Source organism: Camelus bactrianus, chromosome 9 (assembly GCF_048773025.1).
Source record: "Camelus bactrianus isolate YW-2024 breed Bactrian camel chromosome 9, ASM4877302v1, whole genome shotgun sequence".
In the NCBI taxonomy this organism is placed as follows: domain Eukaryota; kingdom Metazoa; phylum Chordata; class Mammalia; order Artiodactyla; family Camelidae; genus Camelus; species Camelus bactrianus.
Genome location: NC_133547.1, coordinates 62,685,273 through 62,709,601, shown reverse-complemented (window position 1 = coordinate 62,709,601; position 24,329 = coordinate 62,685,273). Strand labels below are relative to the sequence as shown.

General features: G+C 43.5%; 1 protein-coding gene across 1 annotated transcript; it reads right to left on the bottom strand.

Annotated features, from left to right (window-relative positions):
• Positions 1–304: 304 nt before the first annotated feature.
• Positions 305–22,878, bottom strand: DYNC1LI2 (dynein cytoplasmic 1 light intermediate chain 2). The gene is made up of 13 exons (XM_074370628.1): positions 22,720–22,878; positions 22,497–22,570; positions 20,356–20,472; positions 16,701–16,931; positions 12,116–12,285; positions 11,057–11,150; positions 9,963–10,098; positions 7,676–7,787; positions 7,124–7,183; positions 6,329–6,370; positions 5,804–5,921; positions 4,676–4,792; positions 305–3,291 (listed from the first exon to the last, which is right to left on the bottom strand). The coding sequence occupies exons 1-13, from the start codon at positions 22,824–22,826 to the stop codon at positions 3,191–3,193; spliced, it is 1,479 nt and encodes a 492-aa protein (XP_074226729.1). The 5' UTR covers positions 22,827–22,878; the 3' UTR covers positions 305–3,190.
• Between the last annotated feature and the right edge of the window lie 1,451 nt (positions 22,879–24,329).

Here is a 24,329-nt window from a genome sequence, read left to right as displayed (position 1 = left end):
TCCTTAAGGCTTCTAAATTAGAAAGTGAAAATTTCTTAGCCTAATTCAGACAATCGAAAATTTAGCCAAGAGGCAAGAAAATATGTTGGACAACTTACAACCCCTTACACTTTACCTACAGTCTGGAACGCCACATACCTCAAAATATGACTTCAAAATGTTTTTTTCTTTAACAGAATTTCTGATAATTTCAAGTGACAGAGATAGACATTTTTTAGCTATATGGTAGATAACCCTACATGATTAGCAGACAATTCAATGTATCTCCAGTGGGATGATTTATCATAAAGAAAGTCACCCAAAATTGTAAGCAGTCTGGATTCGTGTTTATTGAAGCCAGTAATTAGAGACATCTTTTCCAGCACTAGAAAGCAAGGTTCCACATGACTGCATACTGCACCCGGATAGAGCCACACCCCTGGACTAAGGCTGGTGGGGGAGTAATCTGCAGTCCTAATTTTAAGTTAAAAACATCAATAAACTTAGTATAGAGACAACAGTGAACTTTCACTTACAGCATCAACATTATTAAGGTCATGATGTACAGAGCAGTCACTTTCAACTTTGTTAAACTAATAAAACATGACATCTTCAGTTTAAATACTGGTTTAAAAATGCCAATCAAAAAAAAAAAAGTGCAAACAAAATTAAATAATTCTAGCAGCATACCCGTTGCATTTTTAGGAAAGACCAATCTGTGGCCTTTATCATGGCCACATCTTCAAAGTTGGGCTTATTTCTTTGATTTTTCCATTTTATAGACAAACAGCAGGTGTAACCACTATAATGTATATAAATAGTCACAAAGTTATCTTTTAACAGTCTACCATACAAGTGTATTCTGCAAATGAAATGAATTTTACTTTAAAAAGTAAAGGCTGTTTAATGTTTGGCCTTTGGTTCCAATGCTTGAAAACTCCAAAATAACAAAAGTTATGTCCCCTTCTCCCACCCCCCTATAAAGAACCCTGCAGCGCCCCAAAGTTGGTAGACTTTGGCAACCACTGAGCACATGACACTATGCATCAGTTTCTTCTGATACTAGGAGTATTCACTTGTCATGAGAAACTAAAAGTAATCTCCAAGAAACTTCCCTTCATAAGACAGGTGTCTTAGCATTTCTCTGGTTTTAGTACATTTTATATTGACACAAAAAGTGCTTATCAGTTTAAATGATAAAAAATAAACAAAAAGTAAAGTTCTGCATTAAAATTTAAAATCACACTGTATCCCTCTTAGGCATGGGCCTTTGCAAAAATTCTTATTTCTGAGGTCACTCACTTTGTGCCCCCTGCCCCTGCCAGATGCTACAGAGGGATTAAGTGACCATCATTAGTGTGGCCACAAGCTGTTTGGCATCTATTGGTCATTACACCACAACTATCATTCCAAGTCAGTTTACTGGCATTACCTGGACAATCTGGTAACTGGAAGCCACAACACAATAAAAAAAAAAAAAAAACCTGAATTTAAAAAGGGGGGAAAAAGTCTATTTTCAACAGTAAAACTGGCATAAGAAACACATTTTTATGTTTGTCAGAAAGGCAAGTAAATACTCAGCCTTCTCCTTAACAGTGTTCAGACCTTTACAAAAAAGCAATTCAAGACAGTCTTAGAGTCTTGCTATGTAACACAGGATATTAAGTTACGCCCAGTACTGTTAGTGGTCAGTCAAATCTGGTATGTAAAAGTAATGACATTAGGGAAGTTATGCTCAGACACAGTACAACAAACATTCATATAAAAAAAGTAAACTCCACGTAAGTGAACTGTGGTTTTTCCCTTGGTTTGACAACAAATGTTTTATACATTAAATTAATGGTAGTGTTTGCATTACAATGTTCCGTGTCATGTATAAAATTAAAAGTGCCACTTCAAATCCACAGAAGTCATTTCCAGGATGGTGGTGTGACATGACAATGTGCATGAATTTGCCCTAAATGGAGATACCTGAAACTCTTATTTCAATAAGAAAAAAAATGCTACATTTTATGAAAAACACAAAACAAGAGAAATGTATCATTTTCATTTTCATTTTCAATATAAAACATTCACACTTATTTGTCCATCTGATAGCACAGATCAGACCAGGGAGCTAGGACAAGACCCTTTTGCATCAGTGGAACTCCATGAAGGCTTCCACCAACCGTAAGGCAGGGACTGGTGTAAGCCAATTAATCAGAGTGCAATTACATTAAAAACCTCCCTCAAACTTTCTGTAGCACACTGCATTATGGTAAAATGAGAGGGTGGTCACCCACTCTCTACTAGTAGGCCAGCCTGTGGTAGTTAAAAAAAAAAATTAAAAAACAAAACAGGAGCTATTTAGAAAACACAATTCAAAGTAAACTAACTTTGTAACTGCTGACTTTAAACACACCCCACAGTGACTGCCCCACAACGCACATGCGTGGAGCCCAATACCTCCCCGAAGGACGTGGCTGGGCCAAGCACATGAGCCCTGGGCAGCTGCCATCTTCCTCACCCCCCTACCAGCTCCACTCAACTCAGGCACCACCCCCAACTTACATCTTTCATAAGTTAAAGGCGATTCAGGACAAGTCCAATTCCCATTTTGCTTAGTGTTTAGTTTGGAAATGCTTCTAATTTTAAGTCTTAAAAATGATTATTCGACTTCTACTGAACACACAGTACCTCCTCACACTGCTCATCTCCTCTTCCTCCACCTCCTTCAACATTCAGCTTCCCTACCAACACTCCTCTCATTCCTCCTTTCAGTCTTTCTCTTTCTTGGACTTTCCACTACTTAATCTGCTTCCCAAGAACAAGTGAATCTGTTAACATGCAGCTGGTCTGCGCAGGGAACATGCAGACTAGCCACCATCTGATCAGCAACTTCCTGGTCTCGTTTGCTCCACCCTGAAAGAAAGTGGGCCCTTTTTCTCTCCCTCTACCTTCCCCTCCACAAGAAGCCCAGCTGCGCACTTCCCACCAGAGAGCCACATGCCTGAGAGTCCAAGGGTTATCCTTCACAAAGGGGTCTGACACATAACCTTCCTAAATGTGCATTTCACACTCGGACAAGCCAATGAAGTTTTTTTTTTTTTAAGTTCATCTCCCCTGCCCCCAAAAACTGATAGCATGTGCCATATCAGAAAAATCCTGGTCTTAGAGCAGATCAATATACATAGTTATTTGGTCATTTTACGTATGCACTTTTTAAGGAGGATCAGGCTTCATTTTCTGTTGAAGAGTTTGCTACCATGGAGTCTGGTTTTCGAGTCATTCTATCCAGTTCTTCCTGAACATTTGTCAACACAGTCTTTTGTCCTTTTTTAAAAAAGAAAAAAGAAAAAAAAAGCAGCAGTGATGAGAGCTCAGAAAAGAATTTTTAAAAAGGTACATTTAAAATTATACAGACCTCCAGAATCATTTGTGGTGGTGATAATCTCAGTAACAATGAGGAAAGCCTTTTTTCATTGCAATGATTATAAGGAGACAGACTCTTAATTCAGCCCTTCTTAATTCCAAATGCCACAGGTCTGTGCTCCCCGCCTACATTACTACCCCCTGCCTGGGGATGCCTTTGTGCCAAACACAAAGGCCTTTCTGAAAACCCTCTCACCACTCAACCCCAACCCCTATGCACTCTCATCACTATCTTCCTAGAAGTGGTATATCAGTTTCTGGCAGGCAGCAAACTCCTTTCTGTGCCTCAGACAGAATAAGTGTTTGTGTTTTGTTTCTAATTACAATCAACTCATACTGCTATCCCAGAAACACCATTTCAATAAGAATATAATACTAAGGCCAACTACTTCCATCCCACACAAAGCTGGTGCATGTATTTTTTTTGTTGTCAAACACTGACTGGGGCCTAGAAATGACCCCTAATTCCTGCCAGGGAATACTAGCTCACAGCCTAGGCCACCAGACTAGGCCAGACTCTGAGTCTCCAAGAACTCAAGAGTCCCTAAAGGTCCAGGCTGACCTCAGGATGGAGCGATTTCCTGAGGGCCTCCTTTGATCAGAAAACACCAATATAGGGAAAACATTGTATTAACATTCCTTACAGCCAAAGGGAAATTAAAACCCTTTTGAAGTCACCTCAAGCTTCCTAGGAAAATGTATAATTCCCAAGGAAATTTGGTCCTTTTGTTTCAGAGACCTCCAAGACACAGACCTGCCCTACCTGCCCACACAGAAAGACAGATGGGCAGGTGGCCACAGAGAGGTGTATGTGTGATGGGGGTAGGGGGAGCTTCATAGAGGAGGACATGACAACCCTACAGTGAGACAGTGGGGTTCACAGGCAGCTCATGGCAGAACTAAGGGCAGCAGAGTGAACAAATTCCTTGTAAGGCATCACAGAAAATGAAAAAGAATAAATAAAATGTCAATGGTATACTGTAGACCATGACTTCCAATGGATAGAGCTTCTACACCAGGGACATGTGTATAGTTGAGGATCTACCTCAACTCACAAAACAGTCAGGTCCTGAGAACCTAAATGTATATGAATCCCACCTTAAATACATCCAGGAAACCTGCATGGTAATAAGGTAATCCTACTGTAAAGTATACTGCTCAGTATAAAGCGGAAGCCTGTTCAGAACATTGAGGGTCTGCATCTCAGGTGAAAGCACTCTCCTGACTGCAGCCTCACCTTCCAGCACCCCTCAAACCCTGTAAGTCTCCAGGGGCCCTTCAATACCTGACTTCTTGGCTGTGCTCTGCACTCCACCAGCACCAGGACTTCCAGGAGAGCCTGTTTTTTTACTCAACAAACTGTTGAAGAAGCTGGCCAATACTCCTTCACTTGCTGCATTATCTAAGGAAACATTAAGGGGAAAAAAAAAAGCATCACACAAACTGGATGACTCAATGAAACAACAACGAACTGTTTTTCAGCTTGGAATTACCCATTTGTGGCTATGTGCTCCCTAGGACACTGCGCACATTCACTCACTACGATGCCTTACACATTGCCATCGCTGACGTTAACTCTGTGTTAGCACGATTAGCAAGTGGAAACCTGTTCAGAGGCAGGATAACCTGTGTTCCCCATCATCTCACTATCCACGAGGCAGCATTTTTCAAAGTTTCACAAGACCATAACATTCCAAAGCTGCTGTTTTTATTCAGAATAGAAGTCACAGAACATGCAAGAATTAACAGGGAAATATATACAAGATCTTATGGTAGCTCACAGAGAAAGGAATGTGACAATGAATATATATATGTTCATGAATGATTGAAAAATTGTGCTCTACACTGGAATTTGACACAACATTGTAAAATGATTATAAATCAATCAAAAATGTAAAAAAAAAGAAATTAGATTTTGTTTTTAGAGTTTTACTGTAGCCAACATTTTTGGGTTCTTTAAGTCACTGGGATAAGGGCTACTTAAACTAGTGAGTAACTGAGCTTGACGAGAGAGAGAAAGAGAGAGAGAGAGTGTGTGCGTGTGTGTGGTGGGGAACCCCACAATTCATAAATGGTAGTAATATAAACCCAATGAGAAGCAAAACCAAAGACTCAAAATACACACTTTAGAAGTGACTTCTTATGCTGCATTCCTCACTGAAGACAGAGGGGCCTAACCAAGGCCTTATACAAAGCCAGGTGCAAGGGCCACCAATTACAACAAAGGAACTGGCCTTGGTCTCTGCCAACTAAGAGCTCCCTCTCTCTCTGAGAGAAAGGAATTGAAAAGCTTCTTCTTGAGAAAGAAAACAGCTCAGCTGCCATGAGTCTCCACCTTCCAAACCCAGTCATGCAGCCCCTAAAGGGCTGTGGCCTAGGATTAACCCACTCCCTAAAGAGACAGGATACATACTTTTGATGTTTGGGTCCGGCTTCTTGACTGACGTGCCTGGGGAGGCGCTAGGCACACTGGCTGGCCCTCCCCGGCCCTGGGTTCTTGGAGAGCCAGAGGGTCCTCTTGCAGGGGATTCCTAAGTCCAAAACCAGCCCAAGTCACACACACGCATAAAAGTAATAGGAAACACATATTCCGAAAGTGAAGATATGCTTCTGCAGGTTATTTTTCATAGTCTAGGGAGCAGGGTGGCAAGAATGGGAGTTTGCTCCTAGCTCAGTCCCTTTTAAGATCCCAGTTTCTCCTGAGAGAAGAGATATCAAGATAGCAAAACCTGTACACTCTAATTCCCAGAACTGTATTCCTTCATCAGACATCTTCTGAGTTGCTACTGCATTTCTGGCCCTGGGCTTTTAGGGGGACCAAATTCCCTCTGAAAATACAAAAGCCCACACAAACATAAGCTCTCAAAAATAATTGTATAAAGTTCGAAGACAATCACAACATCGGGCCTTGACCCTCTGTTTAGTTTAAGGTACTCACAGAAGCTCTCGTGGGCGTGGCTGGCTGCTTGGCAAGGAGTGACTGCAAAGAGAGGGACACACTGGCCATTAACCAAGGCCTGCAGAGTGCACTGAAGGTCTGGAGAAACACTTACTTCCAAGTATTCCACTAGAGGGCACCATTAACAACAACCAAGTCATAGGTTTTACACTATAAATGCAGAAAATTTAAATTGAGCAGTTTGGTATATGGTGAGGGAAAAAAAAAGTTTTGAAGCTAAAAAAAAAAGGAAAGGACAGAAAGGAGGAACAGTTGGCAAAAGAACCATCGACACCCCCTGCTGACCTGGATGCACCATCAGGCAGACCCATGATGTGTCTAACAATAGTCTCAGTGAAACAGAGAGGTGGGACTGGGTCTGCGTTCTAAACTGTCAGCCTGGGGAAGTTACTCTCCTCACCTATAAAACGTGTATATCAGTTCACCTGCCTTTACGCTAGGGCTGCATGAAGTGATGTGAAATAATGGAAGTGAGGTCAGGGCATTTGGTAAATGGTCAACACAGGAACTAATATGCCAGAAAACCTACATTTCCAGAGAACGGGTACTTAACAAGATACTAAGCCTATCACTGAGGAGAATCTGCAAGGCAAGCAGGGGATCGCTGAGGCAGGGGGTCTAACCCCTACTCTGTACCCATTCTAGAAGTGGGAGGAACAAGGAGATCTGGTAACAACCCCTTCTTTGCCCCAAACTCTGTGATAACCCCACTCCTAGGGAACTGGCGTTTCATTCTCAACAAGGCCCCTGCTCCGGCCTCACTGGTCATCTCACCTGTTGTTTCATCAGGAACACCTGCTCATCCTCTGCTGCCAACTCTTTGTCATGGACCAGCTGTGAAGTGAAGAGACACACTTGTTTGTGGTCACAGGCCAAGAACACCCCAACTACTCATCAAAATTCACAATGAAAGGAGAATCTTGGGCTCATGTATCAACGTGAGTTTAGGGAGTCCCTGCAGAGACTGCAGGTTTGAGTTTTCCTACCCTGGCAAAGATCCTGTTCTAAGACCAGCCTTGGCATGTGGCCAACTGACATTTTTAAGTCTGGCAGGTTCTAAACAACACCTCCCACAGGGTCTGGAGATCACAGGAGGAGGGAGATCCACTAATAGTAATCCAGAGGCAGTGGTGGCACTCCATCACTCATGCCCCACCACTCAGAGCCACTTACATAACAACAGACTTCACTTGAAAACCTTTTTTTTTTAAAGGCCCTAGGATTATTTTTTCCCCCAAATGGTTCAATGTGTAAGACTTGTTACTTTAAAGGTTTCTTTTCCCAACAAAACACACCTACAACTCTTAAAATGATTGATGTGGGTACCTTTCTCACAGGAGGTTTCACAATAAAATCTTCATATGCATCTTCTGGCTTCACAGTTGTGAAATTTTCATGTAAAATAGCTATTTTCTTCTCATTGTCCCAGCCTGCAGGTCTAAAAGCAGAGAGACAGGGACTGACTTGCTTTTCCTGGGACTGCCTCACAGAATACTCAGCACATTCTGGGTTAGAGAGGACTCTTAGCTGAGATCCTTTCCCACAAGATCTGGTCGGTAGTTGCTGAGGCTGGCTCATGTCTTTTGGCAGACAAGCCAAAATTTACTACAGGTACAGTCCATCAGCTCAACCTCAGAGGTCCTGTTCCCTACTGAGCTCATGGGGCCCAAGGCCTAAGGAGCCAAAATGGGATCTTATTGACTATACATGCTGATCCACAGGAAGTGTTCCGAGCTTTCCCACAACTCCACCCAAAAGGACAAGGACACAATGGGCCCCTGTTCTGCCAGAGTGGAGAATAGACAGCAGCAGAGAGGACAGAGCTCAGGATGGGACTGTTTCTGTTGGGCTTTGGCATGGAGGCACCCCACTGAGAGCTGTTTCTCTGGGAACTCCTGACAACAGTTTTCTTATTGACTGTTTAATTTTAGTGATGTGGGAATATGTACCCTGGAGCCAAGGAGGGCATCAAGGCCCATACTATCCTGGGCCCCAAACCAGAGGGACATAAGGAGTCCTTGAGGCTCCTACGTGGGTGCTGCCCAGCTTGACAGCACACAGCAGGATGACACCCAGATTCCATTAAGTTAAGCCACAGCCTACAGTAAGGAGCAATTGTAAAATGCCCTACTGACATACTTTTGAACCCTAGGAGCTCTAGAAGACGGCAAATGATTGTTCTCACAGGCCTTTCATTCTCCATCCAAGTCCAGCTCCATAGCCTTATAACCAAGGTGCTTAACCAGGGCACTCCATTCAAATGGCTGTGCTGACTCCACCAGCTCCCAAATGGGCAACTACCAACAGGACCAACGGTTCAAAGGGACAGAGTATGATTAAGACGCTGCCATGACCCATGTCGCTTCCAGAAGCTGTGAGATTCTCGACTCCAGACCAGCCCCAAACCCAACCAGCCTCCCTGCTCCTCCTCCTCCTCAGGATAACCTGTGACTTGGGCACAGAGTGGCTCCAAAAGCATGCTACTCACTGAGCTTATGTCCTCAGTGTCAGCCTGACTACTCTGGACAACAATTCTCTAAAATCAGTCTAAGCCTCTAAGTTTGCTGTCTGGGAGCAGCCCAAGAGAGGCTCTTCCTAAATGCTGAGGAACCTATTCAGTCCCTTGAGAGTCCCTGGCTTCCACACCTTCAGTCTCCTCACAGACCGTCCCACTGGCCCTTCCACTGGTATGGCCTGGCTGGCTCACACCACTCACCCTCAGCATCACCCCTGCTTTCCCTGCCACACTGCCTCCACTACCCAGCTACTGTCCTACCCTCCTCAGCTCTGCGTGTGTCCCTTACAGTGCCACGTGCAGGGAGCACACTGCATTCATTTCTGTGTTCTCAGCATAGAACCTGGTCACTTAGGAGGTGCTCGGTATTTGTTGAGTGACTGCAGTTCCTTTTTAAGTCAGGAATATATCTAAGCCTAAAAACACTGATCTGCCAGCACAGGTCCTCTCAGAGACCACAGCTTCAACGTTTATTTATGCATCCACAACACTCATTGTTTTCCAGTGAGAATGACACAAATTCAGGCAAACAGGTATTCAAGCCTCTGTCCAGGACAATCAGCCCCAGTGGCTCCCCAAATGTGATATGCCAGAAACACAGTAAGCATTGAGTACAGACGGCCAAAGCTGGTATGTGCTAACAGGGGTGCCAGACAGGGTGCTCGCAGTCATTCCTGCCAACGGGCAGATAAACCAGATGCTTCAACAAAAACAACATTCGGGATCCCCAGGGCACCAACTCCCTCAATTTTAACTCCCTCCCCCAGCCAGTATTTTAGCAGAGTTGACAATAAGTGGCAAAAATGGTTGGCTGAAGTTTTGGCACTTACTCTCAATAAAGAAAGGCAGCACCTCTGACCTCACTCCACCCACTCCCCTCAGACTGGAGGCAGAATGCAAGTAATCCGGAAAGGAGCAGAGAGGGAAAGCTGGGTGTATCTACCCCACAGGAGGTCCAGCCTAAGCACTCTGCCCCAAAGCAGCAGAAAGCTGGCTGTAGAAGCAGAGACAGAAGTACCTTACTCGGAAGAATAAAATGTAAAGAGCAAATATACCATAAAGAAAAGTGTCTGAAAGCGTCACTTATAAAGAACTCACATAAAAACTGCTTCCTTTTCCACAACTAAGGCAGGCGTGGTAAAGTGGAAACCGTATGTTTTATGAACGATGTACTTATACAACAAATCGAGGTTTTTCTCTTCCTTCACTGATGTGTAAATCAAGGCTGCTCCATCTAATCAATCTGCTTAAGGAAAACCAATTCAAGGCAGAAGAAGATAAAAGCAAACACCTACAAGCACAATCCTCAAAGTACTAGTCACAGTTACTCAGTTTTTGATTAATACGTGATAAATACAAAGTGTTACAACGAAAAGGTAACAGATGAACCAGGTCAAAAGCATAACGCATGTTAATGCCAGCAGGCCATGTAGTTCATTTTTTAACATGTAAACTGTTGTCTTCTGACCCATCAGGTTGCTTCCCAAGCAGTCAAGTTAATGGTTCAGAGGCTAGTCCGGGAAAACACCCTCAGCATGTCCAAGGTACACAGATTCTTTCCCAGACAGATGCTCACAGGTGATCAGGTTTGTCATTAAGCGTATCTTTTATAAGAGATGGGTACCCACATGTATCGGCACCCTCCACTACGCTGGATAAAATAAATGGCCCAAAGGAAGTAGTGGAACCCACCCTGACCCTCCCCCCGCCCAGGGTGTGGAACTATGGCACCAACTGCTATTAGATTTTCACAGAAATAAGATTTAAAAGACTGCTGACAGCACAAAACATAAACATATGGGAAATCCTGTAGCATCTAAAACAGTACTGTTGTGTAATTAACCTTTTCTACAAAAAATCAAAGTTTAAAAACATTTTCAAGATATGATAAAAGTAATCTGGTAATGAAATTATCACATATCAGCTTTCTTCTTAATATGAAAGCCTATCAAATGTACAGCATTAAAAACAAAAAGTAATCAAAATAGGCACAAATTATTGTCTCAAATTTCAAAGCAGTAAAATACAAATACAAAACTAGTAAAAAGACATATACAATTTCTCCCTGGCAGAAGTCTATTCTGGATTCAGTACTTTATCTCTTTGAAGATGCCCCATTCGAAAGGAAGCCTGGATTAGCACACACAGAGGGAAGCCTGTGCTCCTGGGCCCTGACAGAGCCCCAAGGATACACTGGAGGCAGAATCTCCGTAGGTGTGACTGGATGAAGTCAAAGTGCTCATCCCTGTAATCATGCTCCTTCTCCAGGACACTCACCGCATCACACTGCAGGGACGATAGAAAGAGAAAGGAGTCATCTTTTTGCCTTTCTGCCTGCTAAGGATGGGAACATTTCTTCAGAAATAAAGTATCATAGCTCCAAAGAAAAGAGCCATAGCCAAAAATCCAAGCATTAATTACACAGACAAGAGTGAAAAGCAACTGGTGATGTTTCTTTCATCCCGGGCCTCGGTTTCCAAATCTGTAAAGTGTGGATATAATAGCCCTGATCACCTCACAGTTGTTCTAAGACTCAAACAAGGTCACATCAGGAAACAGGCCCACTGGACATGCTGTGCACTGCACACTCCACAGGGCTCCATTTCCACAGAATATGATGTGAATGGCATGTGCTGTAGTTGGACAACCACATAGCCCACGTAGGGTCTATGACTAGGATTAAAGAACTTTTGAAACCCAAAATGTTTTAAAAGTTATTTTTCTTCTGTAAGAGACACAACTTTATTTCTCTATGACTACCCTTAATTCCTATTCCCACCTCATTGTTTTACAAGCCTTGAGTCCCCTTCCTTCTTTTTCTAGGGTTATGATGTTCCTTCCTGAAAATCACCTCAAGTCCAATAGACCTTAGAGACCAAAGCCCAAAAGTTGGGCTCTTCTATATCACTTTTGCTTTTCTATATTACTTTTCCATCATCAGTTTGAGCTGAATGAACTGGTTTACACAGCTTTAAGAAAATCATTTTTAGTTCTGAGTTTGAATCACTCAGTAAAGTTGATAGTACCTCATGAAGAAGTTAACCCAGGTTGTAAGCAAAGGTCATGTTTCCAGCAGCAATGTTAAATGACAATTATTTTCTATCTTGACATATTCAGTGCACTTTAATGAATCCCAAATTAGCCCAACATTCCCTTGGGAAGACACCTAGTTAAAGCTTCTCAAAGTTTCTTTCAGATAGTAACTGTTCACTGGCCAAACACAGCCAAGCTTACAATTCCCTGGCACACACCTTTGTGCACACTACCAACACTGGGATCCCCAGGTTATGAGTCAGTACGTTGTCACCGAGAGGCAGGGCAACATTTTCTTCATCAGGACCTGAGGTCAGAGGCCCTCTTCTCTGTGGGGAACCTTGACAACCTTCCTCAGGCTCGATATAGTCTTGAAAATCTTTCACAACTACAGGTGAAAAGGAAAAGAAAATTATACACACACAAATAAAAATGCATATGCCAGCTTTAGAAAACTGAGAAAGGTAGTAATAAGCACAAAACACAAAGAGTTTACAAACTTCCTAATTGCATCCTACAATATTAGGGATTTAGAGATGGTGATGCAAAATTCAAATTCTGATACATTCAGAATAAGCATTATAAATTCAGGGCAGCAAAGACATTGTCCTGGACATCTTTATATCCAAGTCTTAACAGTTAAAACAGGTTTTTAAAAAAAACTCCTAATGCTTCAGTATTTCCTATTATGAAAAAAACTACACTTTTCTTGTCTATCTTACATTTTCAAAATATTAGGATAGTTAAACTGTGTTACTTCAACAGAGGTGACCGCTACAAATAGCTTATAAAACTCCTCAGAGTCCTCATTAGAAATAGTAAAACCACATGAAATCCACAAGAACACGCTGCTTCCATACAGCTGAGCTATGTCCAAACTGAAAAGCAAGGCTGGACTTGCCCAGCACCATCTGATCTCCGCATTGTTGTCACTCTTGTGGACTTGGTTTCATCTTTAGGAGATCCTGTGTCACATGGGCAGTGGTCAGAGACCTGCTCCTGCTTAACACAAGGAGGGGTCAGTGGGACAAAATCCACTTCTTGGCACATCTGGTCACTACTTTGGCCAAGGTTGCAACCTCACAGGAGGGCCTTCAAGCTGAGAGTGGTCCATGGCCTCAGTTAAGGAAACTGAACACAGAGCTCACAGACCCGCACACTTTCGTAGGTGCTTCAAGGCTCATAGGTTAGGCCAGAGAACAAGAACATGACGATCAAAGCTATTTTGAGTCATAGGAGCAAACAGGCAACTCCATTCTTCTATGCACAACAAGACTAAAGGAACAGAAGGCCTTTTACTCTCAGCCACAACATGCTCATTGGGAAAGTACAATTAACTAAAGAAAACCTAGAGAAAGGTGCATATACTTTTCTTCACCCACAGAACAGGTTTCAAATATTTTAAAACAATGAGTTCTAATCTACAAAGGCTTCAGGTTATCACTATATTAGCTTCTGGAATTATCTGGGAGCACAATGTCTTTCATTTAATACTGGGAAATTGAAAACCACTGACTAATCCGTAAAGTGCAGATATGATAACATTTCATCTCTACAACTTCTCTTTAATTAAGCTCATTCGTATAATTTCATTGTCGATATAAACAATCTACTTAAGAGATCTTTACTGCATTGAATTTTGGACAAAAACAGAGGATTTTTTAAATTAATTTAAGATGGTTGTTCAAGGGATCAAAGATTCCCACATTTTCTCTTTTAAAACATTTTAACAAATCTTCAAATCAATGAAAAATACAATGGCTTAACTGTCTGGGTAACATGCCTAACTGCCCAAGGTCATGTGAGGCACTCAACCAGGGCTTCCAGGACAATGAGCATGGCAAAGCCTGGAAAAGGATACAGGTAAGCTAAGCGACTGTGGGAAGTAAGGCAGGCTGGGGTAGCTCCGGCAGTCTGCTCCACCAAGCCTCCATCACCCAGTGTGTTGTATAAACTCTGCTGTATTCTACACATACCATGATATAAAATGGTTGGGAAACCCTGGGTTAGACTACTCACTCTTTGAAGGAATGACTTGTCCAACAACAGTAGGAAATGCACGTGTGTTTTTAATAACGTAGCATTTTAGATAAGTTGGAAGGTAGAGCAAATATTCATAACAGAAGTGGTGAAAAGGAATGATAGAAACATAGTGAAGACTGTGTAATTCGGACAGTAACATGTGCATGTCCCTTAGGGTACACAATACCACATTAATAACAACTTCTCTCTAGCTAGTGGGATGACCAGTATCTCATAGAAGGGGCCAGCAGCCCACCTGGGGCTCCCCTTTAGTGTCATATGGGAGTGGGCTGGGAGGAGATTACAGAGTGCTCTGCCCTAACTGCCACCGCCTCTTTCTCTTCTCCCTCCTACTTCACTGATTACCCACTGGTCCTACAGTTCTAAGAAGAGCTCCACAGACAGCACCTTATCTTTCTCCTCTACATGATAAGCAAGGGAAGCCTCAGACATCAAGCAGGAAAGACTAACCTAGACACAAGCACCACCTTCTGGCAGCTCTAGGGGTTGCTCTGCCCTCCCCCTCACTGGACAAATCCAGCAGCCAAACAGCTGCCACAGATTCAGGACCACTGGGGAACCTAATCCTGAAAGAGAGCGGCTGGCCACGGAGCAGCTTTCCAAACTCAGCAGACTGGAAACTGGTGCTGGATCAGAAAGCAGGATGGGTACAGCCCTTTGCTCATTTGATACAATACCTAGAGTCCAATTAATCTAGAAAGTGGGAGTCCTCTGAGCCAGAGGACAGCTAACTGCTTTATTAAAATGTAACATAAACCCAGCACTAACAAAGGCACTCCTTCAAAGTGTAAAAGGCTTGACTACCATTCCAAACATCTCAGAGGAGGGCGGTGAAAACAAGAGAGGCCCTCAGAAGGTTACTCGGTCATGAGGCATAGATGCGATTCCAGCTATCGCTAGCTGCCCTCCAGTGTCCTCTCTCCTCTTCCTCCTTAAAACCAAAAGGAACCCTGACACTTAGAACACATGGCCAGACTACATTTCCTTAGGAAATGCCTCCTTAGGAAAATAGCAGGACGCACCCTTCAGCCCTCTTTTGCTCTTCCTCCATCCTGCTGCCTGGAACACGGGTGTGAAGGCTAGAGCTCTAGTTACCAAGAGGAAGAGAACCACACCCTAGAGATGACAACGCAGTAAGCAGAAAGGAACCAGGGTCCTTGACCTGTCTTCCCAGAGCTGCTTTCCATGCCTGAATTGCCTATCTCTGGATTTCATTTATAGGAGAGAGAAACAAAATCCAGTCTTGTTTAGGCCACTGTTATTTTGGGTTTTGTGTCACATGCAGCTCAATCTAACTCTAAGTGGCACAGACACCAATGACTAAGACCACAAAATAAATTCAGTGTGTCATGGGAACACAAGCTCCTAGGAGCAGGCGCCCTGTAATCTGCTGTATGTATCCCCAATGCCTAGAACAGACCTGGCACCAGGCAGACACTTTCTCTGAGAAAGAAAAATATCCTTGGCTCAATCTCTTTTTTTCTGTTTTAACAAATATTTACAAGGTTATCACTCTAAGAAAACAGGTTCAGAAACTGAAATCTCCAGTGCATTAACCTACTAATCTGGGTACGATGCTAAACGTGCAGTGAAAGGAAAGCAGTTCTTCAGCCTTGGAACTATTCTGAGAAGTTGTCTTCAGGGTCTCTATTTCAAAGGAAAAAGAGGCTTTATCTAGAAAGGTCGGTGTTTGAAGACAGAGGCACTGAGCTGCATAACAATCACTGCAGCACACATGCAGGTGTCCTAGGAAACATACAAGCACGCAGCAAACTAAAGAATTACATGTTAAACTCCCTGTTTTAGCTAGTGTGGGACAGGAACAAGGTGAAGTTATGACAGGAAAACACACAGCAAGAAATCTGATTTGAAAAGCTAATCAAAATTTCAGAACCCTTCTGCCAATAAGTGTGAACATCCACGTGCCAGAAGCCCTCATTAATTCCCCAGAGGGAATGATGTCATCCTGTGGAAATAAGCCAGGCTGAGCCAAGACTGCCCTGGCCGAGACTGCCGCTGCTGCTGCTGCCACCGCTCCACCCCTTGCCCCTCCCATTTCCCTGGCAAGTGGACAGAAGCTGATGTAACTGCACAGAAGCAAGGGAAAAGAAAAACAAGCTTCTGAACCACATTAAGGAAAAAAGAAAAAAACCAAACTTCCTTTAATTTGAAAGTTCTTTGTTCTCAAAAGGCCTTAGTCTTAAAATGGACTTTCATTTTAATGACAAAAAGAGAACTTCCTATTTCTAACTAAAATCATAGTTGCTAGGTCCCAAAATGAACTAAGGTAGGAGCTGATAGATTTCTCTTGTGTGGGGCTTCCTTTAAATCTGCCAACAAGAGTCCACAGGACCTCAATGGAATCCCAGGGCAATGGACTTAAGTTGCAGAGATCACACTGAGTCTCCACACCCAATGATGCTAACTCAGCAGGCAAAGAGTTAACAGAAAAGCAAAAAGACTCACAGAACTGATTACATTTTAAGGAGTGAGGGAAGAACCCTTACTTTAAAAGGGAATGAAGATAAAAAGGAATATTGATTCGTTTATTTTCTCCAACTGTGATAGCTGAGATAAAGACTACTTTGATAACTTTTTGATCACTAAATTTACAAAAGCAACTCTGAAATAAATGGTGCAAACAAAATACAGTCTGTAAGGGAAGATTCGCAGCCTCTTGACATTGTGAAAAGGAAAGTGTCTGGAACCATCAAAAGAGACTAGTGAATTTTCCAATTGAGAAAATCATATTTTACTTACACTTCCGTTCCAGCTCCCTCATTTCTTCTGGCGGAATTTTCATTTTATCAATGTGTTCACGTAAAACACTAGCCCATTTCTGTAGAGACTCCATCACAGTCCAAGGCCTAGACATGTCTGCAACAAAAATGACCAGGGTCTCCGGCAAGGATTCAGCAGAAACTGCAAACTTCAGCAGGCCTTTGTGGTACAGGTCTCCATCCAGAATCCACACATTGCAGCGCGTGTGATCTAAGAAAAGAAAGCAAGTTACAACCTGACAATGACCGTCAGCACAGCCTAACAGAAAAGCCACAGCAGGAAGAACTTGAGGTGACAGCCAAAGAATTCCACACAGAACACAAACAGAAATCCTAACCCGAAAAGGGCCCAAGTGCTCAGTGGACGGCAACCCTTTGTCAAGGTGCCTGGTGAACCGTCTAAACCATAAAATTAACTACAATATGTCATGTCCACATCTAAAAAGATTCCAGCAATGACTGAGAAGAAAAGAGTGAAGGACATTTAAGCTTTCAATAAGAATCATAAGATACTAATAAAAGCTACCAATGCTCAACTGTGCCATAGTTTAAATAATCCATTCTCCTAAGATACCAGCACTCTGCGAGGCAGCAAGCTGTGTCAAAGAGCTTGTGGTTAAACAAGCTCTTCTTGTGTCAGTCACACTAAACAGTGTGTTCACATACCACTGAGGGTGCCAAAGAGACAGAACCTTTGTATTTAAATGACAAGATAAACTCATTACTTAAATAAACTGAGATATGAATTACTGGATGCCTGATACTATTAAGGAATTATACTTATTTTTGGTATGATAATGTTTTTAAAAGTACTCATCTTTTAGATATACATATGGAAATATTCAGAGATGGAATGATGTAATGTCTGAAATTTGCTTCAAAATAATCCAATGTGGAATGAAAGGAGAAAAGGGTGAGAGTACAGCTGAAATAAAATTGACCAAGAACTGGTAACCTGAAGGCAAGCGATACCTTGGGGTTCATCAAACTAGCCTATGTTTCATGTATTTTGGTCTTCCATAGTAAAGTTAAAAACATATACACACAAAGGTACAAGTGCTGACATTTAATGAAGCATGTGGTTCTACAATTATACCTGGATGACCAAACTGCAGAAGGTAATTCTCCAAAATAATAATATATATATTTTTAATTTTAGACATCTTTTTTGAGAATTTTTTTTACAATACTTTAAGAGAGAAATCCTACTATAAAAAAATCACTTCTTTAACTCCTTCCCCAATAAATTCCAACCTACACTTTAAAAACCTGTCTGTCAGCTATCTTTTTTGTGTAATACATTCATTAACATGCTATAAAAATGTTATATTCATGACTTTATTTCAACAGTGCAATAAGGTGTCTACATTGAGCTATTCTTTCAAAACTGTAATACATTTAGATAGCAGTTTTAATTTGGATTCTATAAATGCCTTCAAAAATATGGCACTGTACCTGAGGCCTACAGATTTTAATGCCTGCCACTCACCAGACATGGTTCCTTTTTTAGCCTTTCTTCCCAATGCCCACTACATATAATTCATATGTGGCATTGAACGGATGCCCCGAACCCGGAAGGCAGAGGTCCTTTGACAGCTCATGTCTTACCACAAACCAAGGACAAGCCAGAGACTATTTTCTCTACCTGGGTGATTACCTGCAAAATGCATATTTATAACCCAGTCACACCACACAATAAAAAAAAAACTGGGGCTGAAAGGTGTATAATTAACCACAGGTGAGGGCAATTCTTTCCTCAAAGAGCAACTTGCAAGTAGGCAGCCTAAAACAAATTCCATGAATGCAGAGACCAAGAAGTTTTAAGGCAACCTTAGGGAATCTGAAACAATAGTTAACATGCACTTTAACTCAAAGGCAAATGAATCTGGTCACTATGATGGCTGGCATGAAATATGTTCATGCCATTTTGAAACAAGCGGCTATAGAGATTTACAGAGCATCTACACCATCTTTGAGTACTAGAGCTACACCGTGTCCCAAACACTGGGCCACCTCTCACTCTGTCAACCTACAAATTGGTACCATTAGCTAATTGTACAAATGAGGAAACTGAGGCATAGGCTGACTGGTTAAGTCAGTTTCCTCTGACTGGTTAAGTCAGTTAAGTTAGAAATAAGCATTTCTACACTGTCACATAGACTCAGAACACTCTTGTAAATATCTGCGAAGCTGTTATACTCTGAAGAACTAATGACCACAGGAGTGGGATTCTGAACCAGTTCTTTTTAGGAGTGGGATTCTGAACCAGTTCTTTTTAGCTCCGAAGACCAAGTTCTTTCCACAATAACCATTAAAGCCAGGAAGCAAAAGACTCAGACGTATGAGGCCACCTAGGCCCACCTCAGTGGTCCCTGAGTCCTAGCCCTACCTATACAAACTTCAGTGGGTCTAGATGGGCACCCGAAAGCCTCTGCCCACCTTATACTAGATGAACCCTCAGCACCACATCTACCTCCTACCTTTCTTTTGCATCCTTCAGGGAACATTCAGCATGGTAAAGGAAGCCAGGGAAGGAGGAGCAAGAATAAAGTCCTTGAGTTTCTAAGATGATCACTAAGTTAAGATGAATACAATGCAGGTCTCCAAGCTTTAACAAGCTTTACCTGTGCCCTCTAGTAAATGAATCTTGGAGCTAGAAGAATTACGGTGCAAGAAAGGACCTGGGTTCAGCTTCTTCATTTTAGCAATAAGGAAATGGGGGACCAGAGGTGGTGGGATTTGCCCCCTTATATAAACACCCTTACATCATGATCTTTAATTTAAATGGGTAAAGGCAATTACAAAGAAAGTAATTCAATGAAGTTATTTTATCCTTAGGCTACACAGATAACTTTCCTAAAAATGAAAAGACCTAGGCACTAACAGTTATTTATTTTAGAGCTACTCAAGGTCTAATATAAAGCTTAAAAGTTTATAAAGGCAGCATTACCAACTAGTGGTAATCAAAAACCATTATTCCATTCCAACTCGTAATCATACTTATAAGAAAAAAAATTTAATATTATCTAATCCTTAAAAAAGTGTTTACCATGTACTTTTAATCATCCCAACTACTTGGTATTTAGAAAACCATCCACATTCTAGAGGTGAGAATTAAAACAGAACATTATTACCTCTGAGCTTCTTCCCCTCTACTGGGTGGGGGGGAGGAGACACAGGAAATTAGCATTTCTGCACTGTCACAAAGAGACTCAGAAAACTCTTGTGAATATCTGTTAACCTATTATATTCTGAACCATACCAAGTTCAGATTCTCCACTATAACCAGGCAGAATAACAATGGTGCCCAGATCAGTCTGCAAGTGTATCTCTCATAGAAAAGTCCAAAGACCTTAAAAATATCTTTCTTACTACTTTCATGTGCATCTGAAACTTTACCTTCAGTATCTCCTTTTAAGTAGGGGTTACCCAGAGCAGCACCTAACAGGCCCATTCCCCATTTTTGCTAACATATTCTATAAAGGAAAGTAGGTAAAGTCCTACAAAGACATACACTTCATCTATTCCCCTGGGACTAATTCTCTTAGAACTAAGAAGAAAACTGAGAATGCCTGGCCATGTTGCACGAGCCCCAGACAGTGTCAGAGACCTGCATGGATCAATGCTTCACTCACCATCTCGGTCCTCATCGTGCACGCTGAGGTAGAGGTACTCTAGGCCTCTTCCTTTTTTGCCATGCTCAGCTCCTTGAAGTTTAGTCATGAGAGTTGTTTTACCAGAACCATCTTCACCTATAAGTGATGCATGTAAGAAGACAAACAGTACCATTTATTCTAGGCAAGGATGGGGAGTCTGGATGTTCACACAAGAAACAACTAAGACCTTCATGCAGAGCCTGCTGTTGAGGTCTCATCTAAATTCATAAACAAAGCAGGATCTGCTGTAAGAGTGGTTGGAATGGGGAGAGGTGATAAAGGTGGCAAATTCCAAGATCTAAAACGACAATCTACTGCAGTCATCTTTACCTCACAAGGAAAGGAGTAAGGCAGGTCCCCACACACCCGACCTACAATTTACAAGACATGCGTCTGGAGAAGTGAAAGTAAAAGGTGGGGCTAGTTTCTCACAAAATAAACTTTTACCACAAGAAAGCAAGAAATCTTCAACCTTAAATCCCAGGAACTCTGAACTTAAAAAGTCTGATCCTGCCTCATAATCGAATGTAAGCTGTTACTCACTTTTGATTTTAGTACATTTCTTTCATAAACATCTGAAGGCTAGGAAACTGATAAAAATAATTACAGACCTAAGCAAAACTCTTAAGCACAATCTCAGTAATTGTTAAGCACCTCCTCATTCCCCTCCACCTATCTGCACCCCACACCCTCAAACACACATATGAAACTTTAAACACCAGGAAGAACCACCACCAAGAAATGCTGCTAGGCACCCCCGGGATTTAATAATATGGAATTACAGAACTTGAGGACTGAAAAACATTCCAGAGATCAAAGTCCTCCTCTCCATCCTCAATGCCACTACCTCATTCAGGCCCTCCACATACCACCTGGACATGATGAGCACTTAGCCTGACTTCAGTACCTCATCATTTTGATCCTCCTGACACTTGGCTGCCAGAATCCTTTCTAAAACACAGATCTGGTGTCCTTGATCCTCCAATTCTTGAAGATCTCTAAGGGTCTTCTGCGATAGTCACCAACTAAAACCAACCATACACTCCCCTCAAAAACAGTGGGAAAAACCACCCTCACAGTGATCCCCATGAGAATTAGGAAATGGAGTTGAAATAAAAAGCCCTTGAGAAGCAGGGGTCTTTAGGGAAAAGCATCAACTCTTCAGCCTTCCACAATCTGCTCCAACTTACCTCATCAGAATCACCTTCCACAAGAAGCCTGTGGTACATTCCAAGCCCACACACTCTCTTGTCACTTCTGTGTTCCTGCAGACCCTAACCCTCTGTGCCCTGCATGTTGACACTTATCCTTCAAAGCACCTGACCCCCAAAGTACCCTCTTTCAAAACAGCACCAAGTAGCATTATGCTCCCAGAATCACCTGCCCATGCCCAGCACGGGGTATTGCAATCACCAACACGTCTACCTCTGTCTCACTAGACTGAGATTCTTGCATAGTGTCCAAGGGATGTCTGTGCTATCCCAGTGCCCAACCTACAGGTCCCACTCAACAAATGGGTTTGCTGTATGAATGAGCCCAGCCAAATTACCTCACTTGTAAATGGAAACGAGACCAGAGACGTTTAGGGCCCCAACCCAGGTAACTCAGCAGTGAAGACTGAAATAATGCGGGAAAAGTCCCTTGTGAGGATGCCAACGCCTGCTGTCCTTTGCAGAGTCCCTCCCTTTGTGTACTTCTCATCAAGATCCAGAAACACGGCTCCTGTGGCATCTCCCCACAGCCCGACCCCCAGTCACCTTCTTCCCCACCCTTCTCATCTACTCATTCTCCTCTCTACGCCCACAATGTGGTGAACTTCGAGGCTATGAGCGCAGGAAGTCAGGGACATTTAAAGCAAAGCTGATGCTGCGGCCAAACGACTAAGAAACGTGACGACAACCCCATGCCAGCATCCCTAGGCTCTCCAAAAGGGGGAACGTCCCAACCTCGGGCGCAGTGGACTTGGCCACTCTCTGGCTGTCCAGCCAGGGTCTCCAGGCCCTTCTGGGCGCGGCGGGCTGCGAGCAGGCGGCAGGGGAGAGGAAGGCTGGGACCAGAGAGAGGGGCGCCCGCCTCGCCCACCCCAGCTCCCGGGGCAACGCCCCGCAGCCGGCACTCACCGAAGACCAGGATGTTCTTGCCGGACGGCAGCTTGGACCTGGCGCGCGTGGACACCTCGCTCAGGATCGAGGACCTGTGGGGACAACGGCAAATTGGTTGGCCCGGAGCCAGCCTGAGCCTGACCGGTCCGCGACGGCCCGTCAGTCGGTACGATGGTCCGGCCCAGCCCGGCCGCGCCCTCCCCGGCCCCGCAGGCCCGGCCCGGCCGCCTCGAGGTCTCACCATAGGCTCTGGCCCTCCTCCTCCTCGCTGGCCAGGTCGCCGGCGGCCGCCACCGCGGGCCCGTTGGGGCCCAGCAGCAGCTTCTTCTCCACCCCCACCGGCGCCATCTTGCCAACTGCAGCCACAAAGAGGGCCCTCCCCCGGGCCCCCCGAGGACCCGCGAGGACCCCGGCAGAGCCGCCCGCGCCTGCCACGCCTCGCGCCACCTGCCCGCCGGGTCTGCGCCACCGGCCGCGCTCTGCCTGGCCTGCGATGTTCGCGGGCTCCCGCAGGGTCGTGAGACCACCGCGGTGGCAAGAGGTGGGCGGCAATCAGGCGGCCGCCGGGGCAGCCCTGCTCAGGGAGGCGGCGGCGCGAGCGGGAGCCGCCCGGGCAAAGGGGGCTCTAGCGGCCTCTGCTGGCCGAGGGGCCCAGCGGCACCCAGCTCCGGGTCCTCCCGCAGGTGCCTCCAACTGCGCCGTCGGGGGTCGAGGCACCGGATGGACTGACTCAAAAAGCTCAGGCTTTGGAATGAGACTAATACGCGATAGCGCCGTTTATCGAGCGGTTACCGTGAGCCAGAATCATGCATTATCTCATTGATATCACACACTGATGTCACACATTATCTATTTTACAGGTGAGGAACCTGAAGCTTAGAAATGTTAAGAAACCTGACCAAGAACCCAGTGCTTTCTCGCTATCTTCTGATGGTATCCAGGTATTTCCAATCTTACTCACCGATCTTAACCTGTTACGAACTTTGCCTAATCCTAATCAAGCCCTGAATTGAAAGACTGGCCGTAAACTAGACCCCCAAATCCTCACAAATATACCTTTAACTTCGTTCTTCCTTGACCCTATTAAGACCATGAGGTAGTGATCTTTACCGTAGTGAATAATACACTTGAGTATACCTTATTTTAAGTATACCTTAAAATTTTTTAAAAGTACGTTCTGTGAGCCAGCATTTGACACTAGAAATAGGCGGCTTTAATTTCCTTTCTTCAGGAAAAGAAAGATAGGAAGCGCTGAAGAAGAAAAATGAAGAGATGTGAAGGGGGAAGGGACAGGGAGAGAAGGGGAAGAAAGAGGATAATGGAAGAAAATGAAAGAAAATACATTTCACTTATCAAGTTTAACTTTTAGGTGTGGCCTCTTCCTGAGGGCTCTTGCTATCCTCTGTGGAAGCAAAGGCATTTTATAAGGCATTTCTAAATATCACAAGGAAGTGGAATACAGCAGAAAAGCAACCGCCTACATGGGTTCCAGATGAGGATTCTGATCCTGGGTCTGCCAAAATTTTGGCAGTATGAATTACAGGATTCAACAAATGGGCGTATCATCTGCCAACCTCAATGTAAGGGTTCAAACAAAACAGGAGTGAAAACCTATTAAGAATTACACCCCTGGAAGTCTAGGAAGGGCAGGCAAAATGTTGTAAGTCATAAAAAGGCAGTGTCTGAATTTTCATATGACAGGAGATGAAGCTGAAAACCATAGGACAGTGAACTTCATCAGCCATAGGTGAAATTCTCTAATGTGGCCAGTCGGAAAAGACAGCACCAGATTTAGATTCTTCTTTGCAGGAATACCACGTAGGAGGATGTTGCAGACATAGCAAATACACA

Excerpts from the sequence above, each read along its gene's own strand:
- DYNC1LI2 (XM_074370628.1), bottom strand. The coding sequence starts at position 22,826 with ATGGCGCCGGTGGGGGTGGAGAAGAAGCTGCTGCTGGGCCCCAACGGG. Across the intron at positions 16,932-20,355 it reads GCACGATGAGGACCGAGATG|ATCACACGCGCTGCAATGTG; the intron begins GTGAGTGAAGCA and ends TTCTTTTCTTAG. Across the intron at positions 7,788-9,962 it reads GAAAAGGAAGCAGTTTTTAT|ACCTGCAGGCTGGGACAATG; the intron begins GTGAGTTCTTTA and ends CTCTGCTTTTAG.